Source organism: Neopelma chrysocephalum, unplaced genomic scaffold, assembly GCF_003984885.1.
Source record: "Neopelma chrysocephalum unplaced genomic scaffold, ASM398488v2 Primary Assembly neopelma1_60, whole genome shotgun sequence".
In the NCBI taxonomy this organism is placed as follows: domain Eukaryota; kingdom Metazoa; phylum Chordata; class Aves; order Passeriformes; family Pipridae; genus Neopelma; species Neopelma chrysocephalum.
The window spans coordinates 18,085,423-18,105,812 of record NW_020897715.1 but is presented as its reverse complement, the minus strand read 5'-3'; the positions used below and the strand labels follow the sequence as shown (position 1 = coordinate 18,105,812).

General features: G+C 40.6%; 1 protein-coding gene across 1 annotated transcript; it reads left to right on the top strand.

The window, feature by feature from the left end:
• Window positions 1-4,493: 4,493 nt before the first annotated feature.
• On the top strand, window positions 4,494-19,901 carry LOC113966644 (immunoglobulin lambda-1 light chain-like). Its single transcript, XM_027681568.1, has 8 exons — window positions 4,494-4,540; window positions 4,675-4,985; window positions 5,319-5,414; window positions 11,450-11,525; window positions 15,897-16,232; window positions 16,638-16,655; window positions 17,733-17,839; window positions 19,578-19,901. Exons 1-8 carry the CDS (start codon window positions 4,510-4,512, stop codon window positions 19,602-19,604), a joined length of 1,002 nt encoding a protein of 333 aa, XP_027537369.1. The 5' UTR covers window positions 4,494-4,509; the 3' UTR covers window positions 19,605-19,901.
• Window positions 19,902-20,390: the final 489 nt, after the last annotated feature.

Genomic DNA, 20,390 nt, shown 5'->3' with positions numbered 1-20,390 from the left:
AGTAAGGATTAGAAGCTTCCTGTGGAAAAGCAAAAGGTCCATAATAGCACTAACTGTGGAAAGATTACCAAAGCTATCCAATGCCATCATAACTAAGCAGAACAACAATTTCCAATCTACAAGAATGTATAATCTAATCTCCCTATGGATTTATAATTTCTTTTTCCAAAACATGCCATTGGCATTAAGACAGTCTGTAATCAGATACACTGGTGAACATTCCATAGACCTACTGTAAGTTTTTTATAGGGTCTTCAAAAGAATACACTCAAGGTTGTACATCTGCTGATGCAAACGAATCTCTTGGTTCACGCAGTGATGCTGCAGCAGAAAGCTGGTGGTTCAGGGGCACATGAAGGAGGAGGATTGGTGAATTGAGGGCAGCTGTACTAGGTATTATCAATGGTCAAGCAACGGCAGCTTGCCTTTCTAGAACTCTGTCTTCCTACTTCAATATTTCAGCCAGCTGTGTCAACACTGGACTCAGATAAAGGAAATCCATTTGTCCAGGCTGATGAAAGACCCTGGGAAAGAAACCTGGTGAGACCATGGGCTGACAGAGATAAAGCTTCCTGTGAACATAAATCAGAGGAGTTTCTGAGATTAGTCCTTTTACATCTCGCAGAGCTTGGTGATGGAGGCACCATTGGTTCTCTCTCTTCCCAAATGTCCTGTGCCTGTGAGGTGCTTCTGGAAAGGCACACCTGAGACCTAGGAACACCAGCTCCTCAGTTGCTGGGTGACAGGAGAGTGGTGAAGCTCTGTGCATCTTCTAGTCTTTACATCTCTAATTGATATTCAGAGAAAGGCTGCTGGCTTACAATGCTCCTATGCAGGAGTCTTCAAAGTGGGTAGCATGCACCCCTGGGGGTGAGCAAGACAATACACTGAAGCGTGGGAAGGGTGCATTAGAACTTTAGTATTATATGTATATAATTATCAACTACTAAATATACGTATACTGGAGGCGCTTGTTTAAAAATATTTTACTGATGGGGTGCACAATGAAACATGTTTGGAGACCACAGTTCTACTACTTTCAACAAATACCTACAGATACCTTAAATTTGGTTTCTTACATTCTGCTCTAACAGTGTCCAACAATGTCTATTTCTGCATAGCCTTCATGTCATCTCTAATTTCTTCACTGCCCTGCAGCAGTTCCGGTTTTTACTATTTTTTTGGGCTGTGAAGAAGGAAAGCTATGACTTCTTTCAGAGTGTCTAAGCTCACAACTAGGAAAGGGTACTAGATGACTGTGGCCAAAGGCACTGAGGGAACAACAAAGTAAGAAGAGAGTATGGTGCTGGGAAGAAGGTAGGAAAATCATAAGAACAGGGGTCTCCGCATGGAGCCAAATGTGGACATAAAGCATCCACCTTTGAGGCAGGAAACAGACTGTGTCCCAGGAATTTTCAGCAAATGGCTGGATCAGAAAGGAAGGGCCCTGAAAGGACATAGCAGATGGGAGAGATTAGATTTCAAAGTATTTCTTTAATCCATTTTACCCAGCACATGATCTGTAAGAGAACAGCATGAAGAACCTTCCCTGAATGGTCTGTGTACCCCAAGCTTGCCCACTATTGGGCAATTTTACCATCTCCAAACCTAGAAACTGCCTCTTTGCTGTAAGAATACAGGATGGAAAGTTTGGGAAACAAAAAGGAAGGCAAAGAAGAACCAGGAAAAGTGTAAAGGTGGTGAGGTGAAAAGTCAGAAGGTCTGAAAAACTTGGGAAGAAGTTTAGAAGTGGTAGCCAGCAAAGCTGACACAGTGAAATAGAATGGATGAGGAAGAGGAACTTGCACCAAGCAAGCAGACACAGCTGCTTCCATTAGAAATGGAATTAGAATGGATTGGTTGGGGATGACAGGTGGGAAAGGAGCAGCATGGGTCTGGCTGGGCAGGGGAGCTGTGATGACAAGCCTGAAGAGGAAGGATTTCTCTCAGAATTGCCTGCAAAGAGTTGGCCCTGGAGAAACTTTCTGTACTGGTAGAGGCTACTGAAAGAAACTGGCCTGAGATGCCTTAAATCCACTGCGACTAAAGAGACATCTGATGCTCATAGTCACCATTGACCCGGATACAGTCCTAGTCCTGGCCATAAGCACTAAGCCTATATGTATCTCTGAAAATGGGTTGCCAGTGCCTTCCTTGTATTGCAACAGGCATTTTTCTCTATCATTTGGAACAGAAGAGCCAACCTTTGCTTGATGGTCTGTTTCATGACATTAGTTTTCAAATCCAGCACAAATCCCTGCTAAGCCAGTACTTAACTGTTTCCAGTTTATACTAAACACCCTTCAGTAGAAATCTTTTCCTTGTTCCTTTGGTTCTCTTCCATGCAGTCAGGGTACCTCCACCCTTTCCTCATTGTCACATCTATTCTATGATCTCTTTTTCCATTAAGGAGGAGATGAGGTTTACTGGTAGGCTGGGCTGAATATGGTAGCCTAAGAGGAGGCTGCCACGGCTCCATGTCCCCTTGCCCAGCCAGTAGCAAGGCTGAGAATGTATCCCAAGTAGACACACATATATACAAAGCATATACATGTGTACAAAGCTGAACACACAGATCAACAGAGATGCACTCACCCCACCCACAAACAGAAACAGCACTAATCATCTCATCTTTCATCCCCGTCTGGCTGGGGTGTATAGTGGGAAATAAGGGTTCTGGGTAAGGATTCAGCAGCGGGAAATAGATGTATACATATGTACAATGTGCAAACTTCCCATAGGTTTCCATACTTGGACACTGAGTCCAGTAGATGCCACTGGATCCCAGTCGCCACATGTGCCAGCACCCGCACCCGTGGGCCCCCAAGTCCTGCAGCCCCACTCCAGTTGCTGGTATGCGCACATACACACAAACCTCCCACACAGTTCCCCTCCAGGAGATGCCTGGGACTCCCCTGCTCCATCTGGTTGCCACCTGCCACTGCTTTTGCCATTAAAGACATACACCCAGGTCGCCTCACTTATTTTACAGATTGTCTGGCTTTGTGTTCAGTAGTGATCACACACTCACACAGTGTCCCTCACCCCTACTGCCAGCATGATGAACAAATGGTACCTCTTACTGGTCTGTGGCCCTAATCCAGCTTCTGGTGCTTAAGTTCACTCACTCTGGTCTCTCCAGTTGCTGGTACCTGTGGTAATAGATGGTCACACCCTCAAGTAAATACTTAGAAATGGGACTTAATAAGACATGGATACGCTGAGCTAAGCAGGTACAAAGCGTAGCCAGACAAGCATATTCACCAGCATCCTGTTTACCTGTGTGACCCCTTTCATAACTGTATTTCTCTATTTTCCTGCATTTATTCTTCCTCAAATAAAGTAGTTCTGCATCTTACTTGGGAAGTCTGAACATACCTGCCTTTATCTTGGTATGTTTTGTTTTCCCTTGTTTCTTCTTTAATCTTAAAAGAAAATAGGCTGAAAGAATTAAATGTTTGGAACTAAAAAAGAAAAGGACTGTCAATCTTGCTGCTCTTCAGAAAGCAGCAACATGTTAGGCAATTCCAGAGACACACACTAGAGGTCCTGAGTTGTATCCTCCAGATACTTTCTTCTTTTGGAGAGTCTGCAATCACCTATTGTTTCCTGAGACAAAAAAGTTACTCTAAGTAAAAATCTTCATCTGCTAACTGATATACTGACTCCGAAAACAGTATAAACATTCAAAGAAAAATGTAAAAGATATGGCAGGTAATTAAAAACAAATCTATATGGTCTACAATTCCTTGAAAAATCACTGAAACTGTAATATATCCAGCACAGGGCTCAGTCTCACTGGAGCACAGGTAATTTATCCTGAGAAAACCCACAGTGGCAAGAACTGGCAGGGACTGCACAGGAGCAATGGTCGAACCCCTATTTCACAGATGCTAAGTGTCCGTGATACTGGAGATCATACAAAACTTTCATACATGATATATAATGTATTTTCTTTCCATTTCTGGGAAGAAGCTATAGCTTCTTGGGCAATTTCTGTTAACACCTTAAAAAAGCAGGATTAAAAAAGTGAGATAGGGAACATTCACTACCAAATTTTTGAGATTCACACTGCTCTGAATCCTCGTGTGATGCTAGGAACTCAACCTTCGGCCCTGAAAAAGTACAGTACTGCCAGGATCATAGACAGAATACATCTCTTCTACGATTAAGTAGAGGTAAAGGGAAGATATAAATCTCTCTAGAGCTTCAGGCAAGTATGGGAGAGGGGATATTAATAAAGTGTGAAGGATTACTAAAGATCATTGGAATTAAATCTGTAAAACACTGCTTTCTTGTGAAAACGCTAAAGCAAAACTTAAGAGTCACATGAATACTTAGCTTTGCTTTTAATAATTTAGCAAAGAAAGTATGAAAGTTGGACAGTCCTTTCTCTCTTCTCTGCCCAAACTTGACAGAAAAATCAGAGGAAGGGGAGGGGCATCAACCTCTCTTAACTCTAGGCTCACAGTGAGCAGGAACACTTTGTCCTGGGACAGCTGAAGGGCCATGCTGACTGTTTTGGTTGTTCTTTTACCTGGTAAGAGACAACAGATCCACCTGCAGCACAGCTCTCATTCAGGCCATGTGGGGCTGTTGTTAGGTAAAGGACTCTTTTAGTTACTGTCTGTACTCCTACTCCTCACTTTCTCTTTTTCTCTCTCACTAATACAGGTGTTGTGATCGGATACATCCTCATTGCACAGTGGCCAGAAGAAATCTTTCAGAGAGTTGGAGACACTGTGAACATCTCCTGCAACCAGAAAAACAGTGACCTTGCCTATATGTTCTGGTACCAGCAGCCTCAAAGAAATGGTCTGAAGTTAATAGTCAGTACTACTTCATTGAGGGAGAAATTTTATGAGGATGGTTACAGTGAGGCCAAGTTTGAGATAAGCAGAAAGTATACTTATACTGTGATGACAATCAAGAATGTGACATCCAAGGATGTAGCCACGTATTTCTGTGCTGCGAGTGATCACACGGTACAGCGAGCAGGTTAAGCGCTAAGATAAAATCCCCACCCTGACTGAGAGAGAGATGGAGTCTCTGAAAAATGTGAGGCAATTAGGAGAGGGGCAGAGGAAGAGCAGAAAAAAAAACAAGGAAGATGTTGGAGAAATAGACCCAGAACACTTTGGAGGGGAGAGAGACAAAGCAGTGCGGTAGCCTTTAGTTTCAAAGACAAAAAGCCTTCAGAAATACAAACCTATAGATCAACATTAAGAATTGAGGCACTGCTGATGTGGTTAGTGAAAGGCAGCATGTATTTCTTAAAATTAGTGCTGCAGTAGCACACTCATGTTCTGGGCCAATAGTTCCTCACAGATACCACCATAGCACAAGGGAAAGAGTACGAAGGAGATGAAGAATTCAAAGTTCTTCTACATACTGATGATGCACACAAAACTGAGGTATCCAAACAGAAATTGATTGATGTGGGAGGAGAGCCAAGCCCCTAATTATGGACATAGGAGGATATCAGCGGTGCCAGTGGGGGAAAACGTACCCAGGGGACCAGGCATGCCTCCTATTGTGGAAGGGAGAGCCCTTTGGCATCTTTAAAAGCAACAGTGTGCACTGCAGCATTTTATTCACCTGCTTCACAAACTGCTTAAGTGCAGGATCCCTCCCTTCCTTGCATACAGTTCTGAGCTGGACCAAGGCATTCCTTCATGGCAAAACCTCATTGGCAGAGAAAAGAAACCACAGAAAGCTGCCATCACGTGGTGCTCCTCTTGAGAGGAACAGCTGAAGGCAGAAATTTCCTCCCATTGTGCTTCTGTCTCCATTGCTTGCAGAGACAAACTTTTGATGAACTTGTTGCTCTTCTTTAATGGATCTGGGAAAACTGAGGGCAGGGTTTTATTAGGGTTCCCTTACCTGTCACTGCCTGTCTATGCTCCTGTTTTTATTGCATAACCTGGAACTTACCTCTTCTTCAAAGGAAGGGAAACAGCAATGAAAGAGCAAAAGATATTTTTAAGGAAGTATGGCTATACACTTGTGTGCTTTAGGTTTCTGGTTTTAGGCTGTGGCTTTGACATCTGCATACCACTGATGAAAACCCAATTGTCTCATACGCTCCTGTGGAGGGCATTGCATATCAAGCATTTAACTAACACAGGTAGCAAATGTACTATGCTGCTCATTGATGTGGCAAAGCTGGGTATGCTGAAGTGAAACACATTGTGTGATTACAGAAAAAAAAAAGAGAGAGATGATAAGAGCTGGTGAAAGGAAGGAGCTGGAACCAGATTTGAGCATGTCCTGTAAAAGAGCCTCATGCTCCATTTCACCAGCACTGCTAGGAGACTTTTGTACTGCCAGGATGGATCTCTCAATTTCATGCCAGGATCCTAGTCTCCTGATCAACCATGCTACAGAAATGTTACTTTGCTTCCAGGCTCTGCTGTGAAAGCAAGTAAACTGTTCTTGGCTAAGAAAATCCAGACCCATGACAGAAACTCGTGCTCGTTGTAGTCTCACCCTGCATGCAGAGGAGGCTCTGAAGAGGTTAAATCTAGTTGCATACCAGATTTACTCCAGTCCTCCAAAAACATTTCTGAAAGCCTCAGCGTCATATACCACCCCATGCACACCGTTGTAGCCAATATTCTTCTGACTTCAGGAGCTGCTCAGCAAATGTAACACACAGTTCCTTGCTCCCAGGGAGCACTTGTCCGCTCCTCAGAGCACCCTCAGGTCCACGATCTCCTCAGTGTTCATATCAGGCTGCAGACATGCAGCAAAGAAGCGCTGGGAACACATTGTCTGTCACATAGCAGAGATGAACTGAGCTCCTTATCCTCTTCAGCCTCTGATCTTTTTGTAGAGATAATCTTTACACAGGTATGAAACATTCTCGTGCTGTTGCTGTCTGGAGTTATTACTGGTGATTCAAATATCCTGTGAAAGTTTTTTGGAAAATAGTTCATGCTGGAATCATGAAGGAATATAAACGCTATGGTGGTGACTTTGGGGTGATTTTTCTTTTAGATCCTTTTTAAAAATACTCTTTTACTAAACTACCAGTTCCTGAAAACCATATTACAGTCTTAGCTTGGACCTTTTTCATAAGCACTGCAAACCAATTTTTTCAACTCTGGTAATGTAACAAAGGAAGGATCCCGTTCTCAACTCTTGAGCACGTTTAATTTAGCATAGCAAATGCAGTTTTAAGGCCTTGGCATAACAAATTTATCAGTGACCTTCAACATACAGCAGTTTAATGAGCTGGCTATTGACTGGTCACAGCTGTGCAACTTCCAGGCAGTAGCAGAAAACCACAGAGATCTCTGTTTTATTTGCTATCTTGAAGTTCTGCAGTCACAGTTCCCTCTTCCAGCTCTAAGGTACAATTTGCTCCTATGCAGTACTTGTCTTATCATCTTGAAGTGGCTCTGCACAAAAAGCAGCTATTCTAATAAGTTTCTTGTGAAACAGCTACTTTCCTCCTCATCCCACTCTCTGTAATCATATTTATTCAGATTATTAAACAGATCCCTTCTTTCACCATCTTATATTCTCAGCGCAGACATGCCCTGAAAAAAGGCTATTGCTCAACTTTAGGGGTTTGTGGTCAAAAGCCCTGGTGGTTTATGAAAATCTTCCTAGTGTCTCAAAGAAATCTGTAGATCTCCGGTAGTCTCTGTAGTAGGGCCTGCTTCTTTGTAGCTGCTGCTTCTGTAAACTCTAAGAATTGAGGACTGGTGTAAGTGATGCAATCACTGTGTTCTTGTGAAATTCTCCCACTAAAATGAAAAATTGTTAGAAAGTATCTCCCTAGATATCTCTTTCTTACATATTCTTGTCTTTCCTTGTCTGAAGCCTTACACAGCATGGCCCAAGAGCCTCTTATTAAAGACATGGAAATAAAAATCAAGGAACTGTCTTTCCTTTCTTTCCTCACTCTCACTCATTTGAATTCATGACCTGAAAGGCCTTTGCTTTTGGAAGGTTACAGAGGAACATTAAAGTGGGACAAGACTGGTCTCTGCTGGCATGTCTTGGAAACTGCCTAATGAACATGACCTGAGGAGCTGTTACCACCACATACTCCTTCAAAACTGATAGACAGGTGATTTCCTTCTTTTTAAATCAGGGACACATATGAGATAGAGTCTGTTAGTGACAGTGAGGACACTAATGGAGCAGTAGACTGGACATGAAGACAGAATAATCTTAAATTAATTTTAATACAATGGGTTTAGACCCTGAATAAATAGTGTTGAGATCAGAGGCAGACTAAGAGCAAGGCAGGCAAATAATATTGCACTATTAGTGTTATTATTTAGGCAGTGACAGACAAATATAATCCTAAATGTATTTTTTAAAAGAATTCAATATAAACAGAAAAATACCTTTGTCACTTCCATAATTAGTGACTTAAGCACCCATTTTCCTGTGATAGAAGAGAGAATAACCTAGGGGCATTCCAAGATGACTAGTCCAATACCTTGCCTTCCATAGTCCTATGTCTTGGTCCTAAATATTTCAGCTTAGTCTATGTTTTTTGTTCCTTTCCCTGGGACACTGACAACTGTTCCCAGCTGAACAGGTTGTATCAGAAATTATGGGTTTTTCTGTGATATCTGAAAAGATCAGAAAATAATTTGTGATTTTCCTAGTAGAATAATCTTGTTTTGAAGGATTGTGTCCTGTAAATAGACTTTACAGTCTATTTTTTATCTCAGAGAGACTCAAGTGAAGCTTTTAAAGAGCAATATGAGCAACTATGTGTTAACGTTTTGTGTGAGAAGACTGGGCCATTTATGTGTAAGGGAGGGAGATGAAAGTAGCCTGTTAACTGTCACCATCAGTTCCCACAGACAGTCTGCAAAATGAAGGCTCACTTTTACACCCAGATGAAGCCTTTTCAGAGGAAAAATCGGAGGCCCTGGGAGAAGCTTGTGCTTCTGCTTCCTGTATAAAGGCAATCAGAGGAATACAAGTTTAAGAGCTCAGCATCCTAGTTCTCTCCCTTTCGGAGCAGCTGTGACAAGTGCAGCACAGACCACAGAGGATGCTCTCAATCAAGACCAGGCTACATACAAAAACACCAGCCTGTAGTAAGGAAACCACTCTCATGGCAAACCAGTTATTGTGGGCTTGAAGTCTCTTTGTCGCCCTGGGGCAAGAACAGAGCAAGAGTGGAAAGGAAAGCACCATGAACATTGTCATGATGTTACCAAGTGAAAAATAACTGCATTTAAAACAAATCAATAAAAGAAAATAAAGTATTACCTTATTGACTATAAGAAAAAAGTTGGGATTTTAAATTCAGGGATGAAGGATACACTAAGAGGTTATTGGACTATCACACAGAAACAGCAGTGACAAAGGAAGGATGTGGTCTGTGGTTCTGTCATGTTTTAACCCCAACCAGCAACTAAGCACTACACAGCTGGTTGCTCACTCCCCTACCAGCAGGACCAGGAAGAGAGTTGGAAGAGTAGAAGTAAAAAACTCATGGATTGAGATAAAGAGAGTTTAATAAGTAAAGCAAAAGCTGTGCACACAAGGAAAGCAAAAGAAGGCATTCATTCACCACTTCCCATGGACGAGGAGGTGTTCAGTCATTCCCAGGACAGCAGGATCCCACCATGCATAACCATGACTTGGGACAACAAAGGCCAACACTCCAATCATCCCCCTCTTCCTTCTTCTTCTTCTCCCACCTCACTTTATATACTGAGCATGACACCCTATGATATGGAATATCCCTTGGATCAGCTGGAGTCAGGTGTCCCCACTGTCTCTTCTCCCAGCTTCCCATGCACTCCCAGCCTCCTTGCCAGAGTGGCAATATAAGAAGCAGAAAAGGACTTGAATTTTCTGTAAGCACTGCTCAGCAATAACAAAAACATTTCCATCTTATCAACAGTGCTTCTGGCACAAATCCAAAACACAACCCCACACTAGCCACTGTGGAAAAATTTAACTCCACCTCGGTTAAAATCAGCACAGGTTCTCATGGCAATCTTTCATGGTGACTGATTGACAAAAATGGGAGGGTGGAGTCATGGGTGGGATTGTTTTTGTACGAGGTTGTATCGTTGTGGGGACAGGGGTACACGATGATACATTCCCCGGGAGGCCTTTACAAAAACCTATATGCGCATAAACCTTGTGGAAGAGCGTGTTGAGGCAACTGCAGAGGATTCTGCAGCAGAGCAGGCGTGTTCTGCCTTGGTTTTTCTTGAGAGACCTAGTATGCTAGGATTTTCATCATCTGAGAACTGAGCCTGCCCTCTCTGAGAAGCAAGCTAAGAAATTCTGAGATATTGAAATAATTTTCAGCAAACTAAATCGACTGCAGGTGCACCTAAAGCTTTTCAGAGTATGCAAAGCAGAAATTAGTACTTTTTTCTGATGCGCCAATGTTTGCAATAGACAACAAAATGGTTCTTTATTAATGTGATGCAAGTGCTAGAAAAGGAATTCTGTCATGTAGCAGAGGCACTATATGAAGTGTATTGGAGTTTTCTCTCTTAAATAAGCCTCCAGTGTCCACTGACTGACTCATGCCTGTGAGAACAAAGCTTTTCTCTAATCCTTCTCCACACCGTCTCACGTCAGTTCTTCCTAATGGGTATCAAGGGTTTGTCTGAGACCATCAACTGATTATTCTGGACTCTCCTTCTGTGGATTATTTTAACGTATGAGAAAATTGAATGGAATCCTGAAAGACTATTCAAGATGATTGATCTGTCATGGAAGGGAAAACAAATGTATTTGCTTTAGTTCAGTGCCAAAGGCAAACCACCTACATTTGACTATGAAAACCACAAAACAAGTATTATTTGATTATTAACTCCATGAGGTACAGAAAGGAAGCCTTCACAATGCTCAGAGCACAAAATGGAGAGTGAGGGAGCTCTGGTTGTAGAGGAATTCTGTTTCTAGTCAATGACAGCCTTTGGGTACATCTGCATGTTTTTCAGATCTTCAAAATGAGAATAGCAGGTAATATCAATGGCATAACATGGAGATCTGAGAAAGGTTGCAAAAACAACTTGAGGTCAAATGTAGACAATAAGTATCAAAAAACTCTGGCAAATGCTTTTATGAATGCTACAGATTATACAGTAGATTTCAAGATGGTTTTCTGTCAAACCCCTTCAGACAGAAATTGAGTGACCTTTGAGATTTCAAATAAGGTAATGATTGCTTAAGCTTCTGCTTATAGTGAGTCAACTGCAGTGCATCCCTTTTCTTAGCTTATGATACAACACTTTGTCACTGTGAATACTAATAACTTGGTTTTCGGCGATGGCACAAAACTTACAGTAATAGGTAAGAAATTTTTGTTTTCTCTTTCAATTTCTTAATTTTCTGTCAAACCCCTTCAGCCAGAGATTGAGTGACTTTTGGAATTCCAAATACACTAATGATCGCTTAAGTTTCTGCTTATAGTAACTGAACTGCAGTGCTTCCCTTTTATTAGCTTATGATACAACAGTTTGTCACTGTGAATTCCGGTAATATGATTTTTGGCGATGGCACAAAACTTACAGTAATAGGTAAGGAATTTTTGTTTCTCTTTCAATTCACTTCTCTTTAGAGAACTTCACTTCATCATTGTTCTCCCTTTCATTATTAAACTGGTGTGCTCCTGATGTGCTGGTAAACCAGTCTACTTTGGAGAAGAGACTGAGTTTAGTACTCTAGGTAAGGACACAAGTTTCATTTTGGATAACTAAATTAACGCATGTCAGTGAATAAACAGCTGTCCATATAAAGAATTAGGATAAGGAATGGGTTAAAAAATGTGTGCATATCATTAAAAAAATTGCCGTAATAAATCGACATACGCAAAAATCCTTATTTCCCCAAAAGTATAGCTATTATCTGTAATGCTAGTTCTCCTGGGCCTACAGATGATTAAGGAAAAGTCAATGAAAAGCTATCTGTCTGTCTAGAAAGAACTGACTTACAGTTACACTTTGAACAGGTCTAGAAAACAAAATCAAGACTTTACAAGTGTAAATTACTTTGGATCTTTTCAGGGTAAACTAAAGCATGTGTTATCTCAGATAACTGTGAAAAACAAATGTTCTAGCATTTTTGGTTGATAAAACAGAAGGCACAAATAAATATTTGACTTTATAATAAGCAATACTAAGAGCTCTCTGCAGCTGTTTAATTCCTTGTTGTCACAGAAAGTAACTCTCCACAGCACAGCAAGTTTCTTTCCACTAAACAGGCTCATCAGGGTGGTGATAAAAGATCATCAAGGACAACGGTCTTTCTATTTCAGAATAGATGATAAACAGCCACTGAAAACCACAGAAACAGAGTATATGTTTCATTTCTAATAGAAGGAACTCTCAGGGAATGTTTCTTTCTGGGCCACATTTATGGATTTGGATTCTCCAATCCAGGGGAAAACAAGGTTGCTTCTAAGACTGATAGCTGATGGTGATCTCTTCTTCTCATTGTACTGCTCCTGGAGACTTTTGTACCACATTGTGCCACTACAGAATAAATTGATTACAAGTGATAAAATTCAATTTCCATAGGAAAAAAATCAGTAATCAGCTCATTTTTCAAAATCTAATGTGTATCTGATGTGTGTGAACTGATGAAAACAAATACACTGATCCCTCATTGACCATAGGCAATTATGTGGTTAACTTGAATAATCATCACTAAGAGAACAGAAAGAATAAAAGCAGAGACTTCTTTCCAGGGAAGGAGAAAGGGAGGCATGTTTAGGGACTGCTACAACTGGGAGAGTGGATCAAGATCCTGTGCTATATATTAAAAGTATTTTGCAAGTGAAGAAAAAAGGTATTTATTTTACAAATGAAGAGTATTCATGGTGTTGAAAAAAATGAGGAAATTAAGGAAATGAGGCTGTTTAGTTGAGAATAAGCAAATTATTCTTTCTGCATATGGAAAATATTTTTTAATATTACACCTAGATAAAGGGATAAATATCCTCTTAAGAAATGGTGAAAGTGTCAACAACTGATTCACCGAAGCCCAAAGGAAAAGGACTCTGGATACTGTATTTCTGATATTGACCTCAGCTGGTTAAACCCTCAGAAGTGGTGGTGTTCCCTTACAGACATTTGTTTTTTGGGACCATGGATTGCTGTACTTTGTGTTTCTTCTTTTGCTGGTACCACATGAGGGGAGGGTTAGTCCGCAGGTTTGGCTCAGAGGACTGAGAGTAGAGGAGAGGTTTTTCTGCAGCTGCAAAACAGTGTGAATAATGAAAGACTGTACTTTGGCAGTGGGACAAAACTCACAGTCATGGGTAAGTCAGAAGTCAGATCTCTGTGATATATGTGATACTGGTTTAGGGTACAAGAGCGCTCTTAATTAAAAGCAGAATAATGATCTGTAATAATTTTTCATACAGCCATGAGAACAGGATTAATGCTTTATTGGTTGCTTATTAAAATGAGATACGCTATTATGAACGTGTAGGATTTGCAGGCATCAATTTTGAGATCTTTGTGTCTGTAGCCTTTGTCTCTCATTTCTGGGAGCATCAAAGGAATAAATAATTCTGGTTCCTGCCATTCTCCAAGAAAACATTAGAGAGGTTGAGAATGAAAAATGCTTCTTCAGTCTGCAGGTTTTTGCAGTTCATCTATGTAACAATCCAAGCAATGTTTCAGAGGTAGAGTCTGGATTCTCCTGTGTGCTGAATCAGGCAGGGAAAGGGTAAAGTTGCTGGCACTTTGCTTGCCTCTCCATAGATGGTAGGCATCTGCTAACAGTCCTTTTCACAACTTCTGATTCTCTCAGGACACTTTTCTCCTCTCTTCCTTCTCCTTTTCCAGATTTGCTGTCTCTGCCTTCTCCCCTCCCAGGAAAGAACTTATCATCACCTATGTGTGGCATTTTGGAATCACAGGGCAAAGTAACCTTTCCCATCTGAGAGCAAACTGTAGAAATACACACTGGTGCCTGTTCCTTTAAACAGTTCCATTTTAAGGAACTAAGTGTCTGGCAAGAAAAGCATAATGGCACTGAGAGTTACAGCCTGATTGTGTGCGGCTGTGTAACTGGGCTACTTACCTTTGGAACTGGCACTGTGCTCAGAGTTATAGGTAAGTAGCTGTGATTAACCCAAGTACTCAATGTGGAGGACACTTGAAAATTTCTCTTGCGTTAATGATATGCAGCATATACACAGATGATTTTAAAATGAGAGTAGGAGTGAAAGAGAACAAGGAATTATGAAACTGACCTTGCCATGATGGGAATGGAGGAACCGCAGTACTTTTTCTCTTAGGTGGATGAAAACTGTGTGACTGGGAATGCATGAGTTTATGCATGGAAGTGATTAAGCTTTGTGCCAGTGCCTATCATGAACAGTGTGGGAGATGAGAACACAATGGGCTGTTGATAACACCTCTTTCTGGTTGCCTTTGTTCTTGCTTTTACGAGTCTCCTTATTCCATGTAAAACATGCTCATTTTCTGGCTTTCTTTGTCTTTCCAGTAGTTTTATCATTCTTTCTGTCTGCCTTTTTCACCTGCTTTCCTCTTTGTCTTTTATTGGTCCGTGTGATCTATCTTTTGTGTCCTCCTTTTGTTTCCATCTCTTCACTCATTAGCCATTTAGGCTGTGAGTCAATGAACTTGTCAGAGATACTTTTAAGATAGGAAAAAAATTATAAAGCCAAGTGCTAAATGGGGGCAGTAAAAGTGATCAACCTCCTATCCAACGAAAGCAAAGCAGAGCAGTGCCAAATCTTCTAGGGAATTTTCTCTATTAATATCTAGGTACAATTAAGGCTAACATTTGAAAGCAAACACTGGTGCTTAGGAGTCGAGATCTGTGAAGATATAAATTTCTGCTAATTCTGCTAACTCACTCTACAAAGGAGAGAGTGATCAGGAAAGACATCTACAATTTATGGTACCTTCACACTGAAAGAACAGCAATAGCTTTCTCTTTGGCTCCATAGTTCTCTCTGCCTTTCTGTTTCCACAAGCATTCTGCAGACCTGTTAGGTTTAATATGCTAGATAAGTAAAAAAGGCACTCTACTCGGTATATTGGGGAGAAAAAGGCTTTTAGCGTCAGTGGCTAGCTTCTGAGTAACTTCTCATTGCTGCCTTGTACATCCTTTTGGCTAAAATCTGTTCCCATTAGTCTTACATGTAGGTATTAAACACTATAGGACAGGAGACAACTTTCGGGTTGTAGTGTATAGAATCTGGCATAATTTTGTGAAGATGTGTAGTCTAGGACGAGGGCTTCTCATACCTAGGATAACCTAAACAAAAAATTGCATAAAGAGATATTTATTAGTCTTAAAATAGGATGACAAGTTAAGACCCAAAGCAAAACTGGTCCCAGGCTGATTCATATTACCTACCTCAAGTGTTCTTCACTTCAGACAGTGAGAAAGATTAGCTCTTTCCTTTCAAGTCACCTCTTAGATAGGGGGTCAAAGTAGGGTACCACGTGACGGTATAATTCTGAACACCGCAGTGACCATCATGTCTTAGCTACATCTTCAGGAATGTAGCTCAGTCCCTTGAAGATGCTTGTGCATTAGAACAGACTCCCTTATCTATTAATACAATATTACAAATACAGGCCTTACACCATAACTGGGTACTTTTCTGCCCACCTGTTTGCTCAGCTTCTTTCCAACTCTCTTATTCTTCTGACAGAGGTAATACTAGAAATTCAAATACTCATACATTTCTCTATCCAGACCTTTTATATTTCTGTGTATTAAAGGAAAACAAATGTTTTCAGTTTCCCGGTGTCCAATATCTAATAGATAGTAATTCTCTAATAGACAGTTGTTAAAAGGCCAGGTATATTAGGAGTAACAAAACACAAACACAGTACAATTTTAAGGAGTTTCTGATTGAATAGGGTAATGGAGGCTCTGGGCCATATTGCTTTCTGTTTCAGAGAAGGATAAGGAAATCATACCTCCATCTGTGGCCATCTTTTCCCCATCGAAGCAGGAAATCCAACAGAAGAACAAGGCCACACTGGTGTGCCTGGCCTCTGGTTTCTACCCTGACCACCTGACTCTGGTCTGGATGGTAAATGATGTCAAAAGGACAAAAGGAGTGGGGACAGACGAATTCTCCACACAAAATGGGAGCACCTACACACTGACCAGCCGACTGAGGATCGCAGCTTGGGAATGGTTCAACCCTTTGAATAATTTTGAGTGTGTTGCCAATTTTTTTCAGAGTGGAAAAGAGAAATCCATACACAAAGTTATCTCTGGTGATGCTGGTGAGTAAAAAATATGTAACACCATGCTGTACAGATTAGAAATCACAAATCAAAAGAGTGTGTGCTATGATATGAAACACATCTATGTAAAACTTCTATCCAGGGTGTTGTTATGCCAAAATATATATCTAAATATGTAGGCATTAGCATATGTCTCTTCATATTCCTGGACCTCTCTATCTACATTAGCATTATACATCTATAGTTTCTTCAACTTTTCACTGAGAAATCTCTGCAGTATAGTAGAACATATAGTATAATAAAATATATATTATACTAAAATGAATTTATTGAATTAATGACTTATAATGAATTAGGCAGTATTTTGTAAACTGAAACTTCTAAAATTTGTGGTCTGTTTGATTTGAAGAGAAACATGACTTTCAGTTTATTTTTGTCTTTCAGGTTGTGCAGTTACAGAAGGTATGTGTGTCTTCTCACAGGCAAATATCTGTATGTATTTGAATTCCAGTTTTACTGACACTAAGTACAAGGTGTGCAAGATTTCTACTACATGAATAGCTTCTGCTTTCTTATCTAAGTGATTTGTATGTTAGATTAAAAAAAAGAAAAAAGGAAGAAAAGACTTTGAGAGGGTTGTTTGTGCATACTGTGTGTAGCAACGGTGGTGGGTTTTAGCTTTTCCTTATGGTTCCCTTTTGAAAACAGAGAAGAAATACTGGAACCTTCCTGTAGAGTGTAATTTGCTCTTTATCATCTCCTTCTGTCCTTAACACTGCCTTCTGTTGGGAAGATTCTTGCTCAGTCATGAAAGAAATGATTCCTACTTATCCAAGTAATTATGACACAAAGATTCAGAATCCAAAATTCTGAATATTTCCTACATAAAATTTGACATACTTCTGATGGCAAGTCACATCCCACTCCAAACTGGAGTTATATAGAGAGGATATCCAGATTACAGATTACATTTCTTTCCTTTATGTATACATATTTACTCATTCCTGTTTTTTACTAACTTCTTTAAAGTTTCAGGAATCTTAAGGCCGAACCAACATTGAGGTGGTATCTCAATACTACTGCAATTCCTTAAGAGTGAAAAATCTACAAGAATAAACTTCTAGATACCATGTTATTCTGGGCTGTGTAAAACTCTCCTGATATGTCAGTAGCATTCATAAGGCCACTGACAGTAATGAGAGAAAAAAAATTCACATCTTGTGATTCAGCTTATTTTGTGTTCCTAAGAGGGAATTCAGATGAACAGCCTAGTTTTTCAGTAGGTGTGGCAACACAGTACTTTCTTAGCATAAAGCCGATCTCTGTCTTTCCTAGGTTTGCTTTCTCTTTTGGTTCTTTGGATCACTATGTTCTTTCCCATCACCTGCTATCTGGTGTCAACAGAAACATTCATTTGGCTCTAGTTCCTTTATGTCACTTAGCTAAAGATTTCAAGGGTTCATATTTTATTAAAACTACATTAGAACTAGTATCTCGTGATGATGACAATTCAATACATAAATGATGCTTGCTTTGCAGACTCGTACTTGCGGTATGGAAATTCTGTGAAGCTCACTTACTTCATTCTCTGTGGCAAAGCCTTGATCTATGCAGTTTTGGTGAGCAGTCTGTTGTGGAGAGCCAAGGTAAGCTAGTGTGCCACTCGAAGGCTGAGCTTACTCACTAGTCAAGGATCAGTGGATGCAGGCTAGATATATCCTCAGACCTGTGGTTTTTCTGCATGTGCTCTGCCAGGCTCTGGGCAGTCTAGTTCGAAAAATCACGAGAGATGAGTTTTCTATTCCTGTTTTTCCAGAACTCAAATAAAATCAACGCTATCTAGCAGAGAAATTCCTTCTCAAAATACTCTTTAAACACATGAAAAAGATGAGACTTAAGGATAAATTCTGTAGAAAGTAAAGAAGGGAAATATGAGAAATATCATACTTTTCTGTAACCATTAAAAACGGACTTATGCCTGCAGTGAAAATAACAAGCAGGTTTTTTGAAGTGATACAGGGGATAAATCTGAACAAATATTTACAAAGATTTACAAAGAATTGTGGGATAAATCTGAACAAATGGGAGAAGTTGAACTAACTGCCAGAAAATACCTTTTATTAGTAAGTTTCTCATATTATTGAAAGAGGTACCCAGTGAGAGCAGGGGAAGCCTCAGCACTTGTCCCTTTAAAAGCAGAACAGGCAGATGTATTTGAAAAGTGACATGGCAGAGTTGAGGGCAAGTATGAACACAATCTCAGTTATATTTTTGGACCTTTTCCAAGGATACCAGAAGGAGTGGATTTGTATTTTACTGGATCACAATCATAGAATCACAGGATGGTTTAGGCCAGAAAGAACCTTTAAAGATCATCCAGTTCCAAGCCCCCTGCCATGGACAGCAACATCTTTCACTAGACCAGATTTTTTTAAAGCCCTGTCCAACCTTGCCTTGAACACTTCCAGGGATGAGGCATCCAGAGCTTTTCTGGGCAACCTGTCCCACTGTCTCACCACCCTTACGATAACAAATTTCTTCCTTTAATCTAAAGCTACCCTGTATCCGTTTAAAACCAATGCCTCTTGTCCTGTCACTAGAGGCCTTGGTAAAACGTCTCTGTTTTCTTAAAAGTCCTCTTGTATATTGAAAGACCTCAAGAAGGTCTCCCCAGAGGTTTCTCTTCTCCCTTCTGAAGATGGGGTTGTTCTCTCAGTCTGTCTTCATACCAGCCCTCTGACAATTTTTTTGTGACACTCCTCTGGATCTGCTTTAACATGTCCAGAGATGGACACAGTACTCCAGGTGGGGTCAGTGATGTCACATGAGAGCAGAGCAAAGGGGCAGAATCACTTCCCTTCTGCTGGCCAGACTGGGCTTTTGATGTAGCCCAGGATATGGTTGGCTGTTTGGACTGCGAGTACACACAGCTGGGTGACATACCATTTTTCATCCACCAGTATCCCAAATTCCTTTACCACAGGGCTGCTCTCAAGCCATTCATCCTCCAGTCTGTACTGATCCTGGTGGCTGCAGGGTTCACATGGGCCCACTCTTTAAGTCTGTCCAGGTCCCTCTAGATGACAACTCTTCCCTCAAGCATATCAACTTCCACTGAGCTTGGTGTCATCTGTGAACTTGCTGAGGGTGCACTTGATCCCGGTATCAATGACACATTGATGAAGGTATTAAATGGTGTTGGTCCCAGTACAGACCCTTGAGGGAAACTATTTATTACTAGTTATCACTTGGACACTGAACCATTGATGGTAACTCTCTGGGCATGGTCATCCAGCCAACTCCTGTATTTGTTTATTTTGCTTGGTGGTTGTTGTTATTATCATTTTTTTAAAATATCTTTTATTCTGTTTTGTTTTCAATTAGGTAGGTGGCAAGTTGTATAAAGAATGAATGAAGACCCCTCTTCATCACGTCAGCAGGAACACAACAAGTTATACCCTCTACCTTTCCATAGCAAAGGATCTATGCTTCTAAGAACTTCTAAATATTTTTTGATGATTCCTTGTCCCACTCCTGTTCTCCACTTTGTTGTACTCACTGCTGGATTTTTCCTGTGCTTCCATATCATATATTATGATATCGTATTGTCTCATATGTTTAAAACTAGCACCTTCCTAATGCTCAGAGGCTGAGAACTCAGCTCCTTGATTTAGGAATAAATTTTTAGCTTCTTTTCCATTGAAAAAACATGAGTTGTTGTTTTTCAATTTGATCTTTTGTAGTAATAATGTCCTACCACACAACTTTCAGTGATGAGTGGTGTCATAAGGAACTCACATTAAAGATCATTCATGGACAATCTTTATAGGAATAATTTATCTGTTATGGGAACAGAAGACGACTCATCCAGTACTTAGACTGTGTGCCAACAACTGGAGCAAGGCTGCAGGCTTTAGAGGCTTGCACACTCCAGTGGCTAATTTCTAGCCAAAACAGATGCATAATTCAAAGGTGGTAGACAAGGAAACAGAACTCTAGCCAGATGAGAAGTGACACCCTCTCAGGAGAGGCATGGTAGCTCCTTTCTCTCTCACAGTGTTCTTACTCGAGATTAGCTTGGTGATGGCACCACACTCATTGTGTTAGTGAAGAAAAATTTTGTGAATAAAGGTTGCCTGACAATGTGTTTGTTTCAAAAGGATCTGATGACAGGTTTGAGATGAAGGTGGCATATCT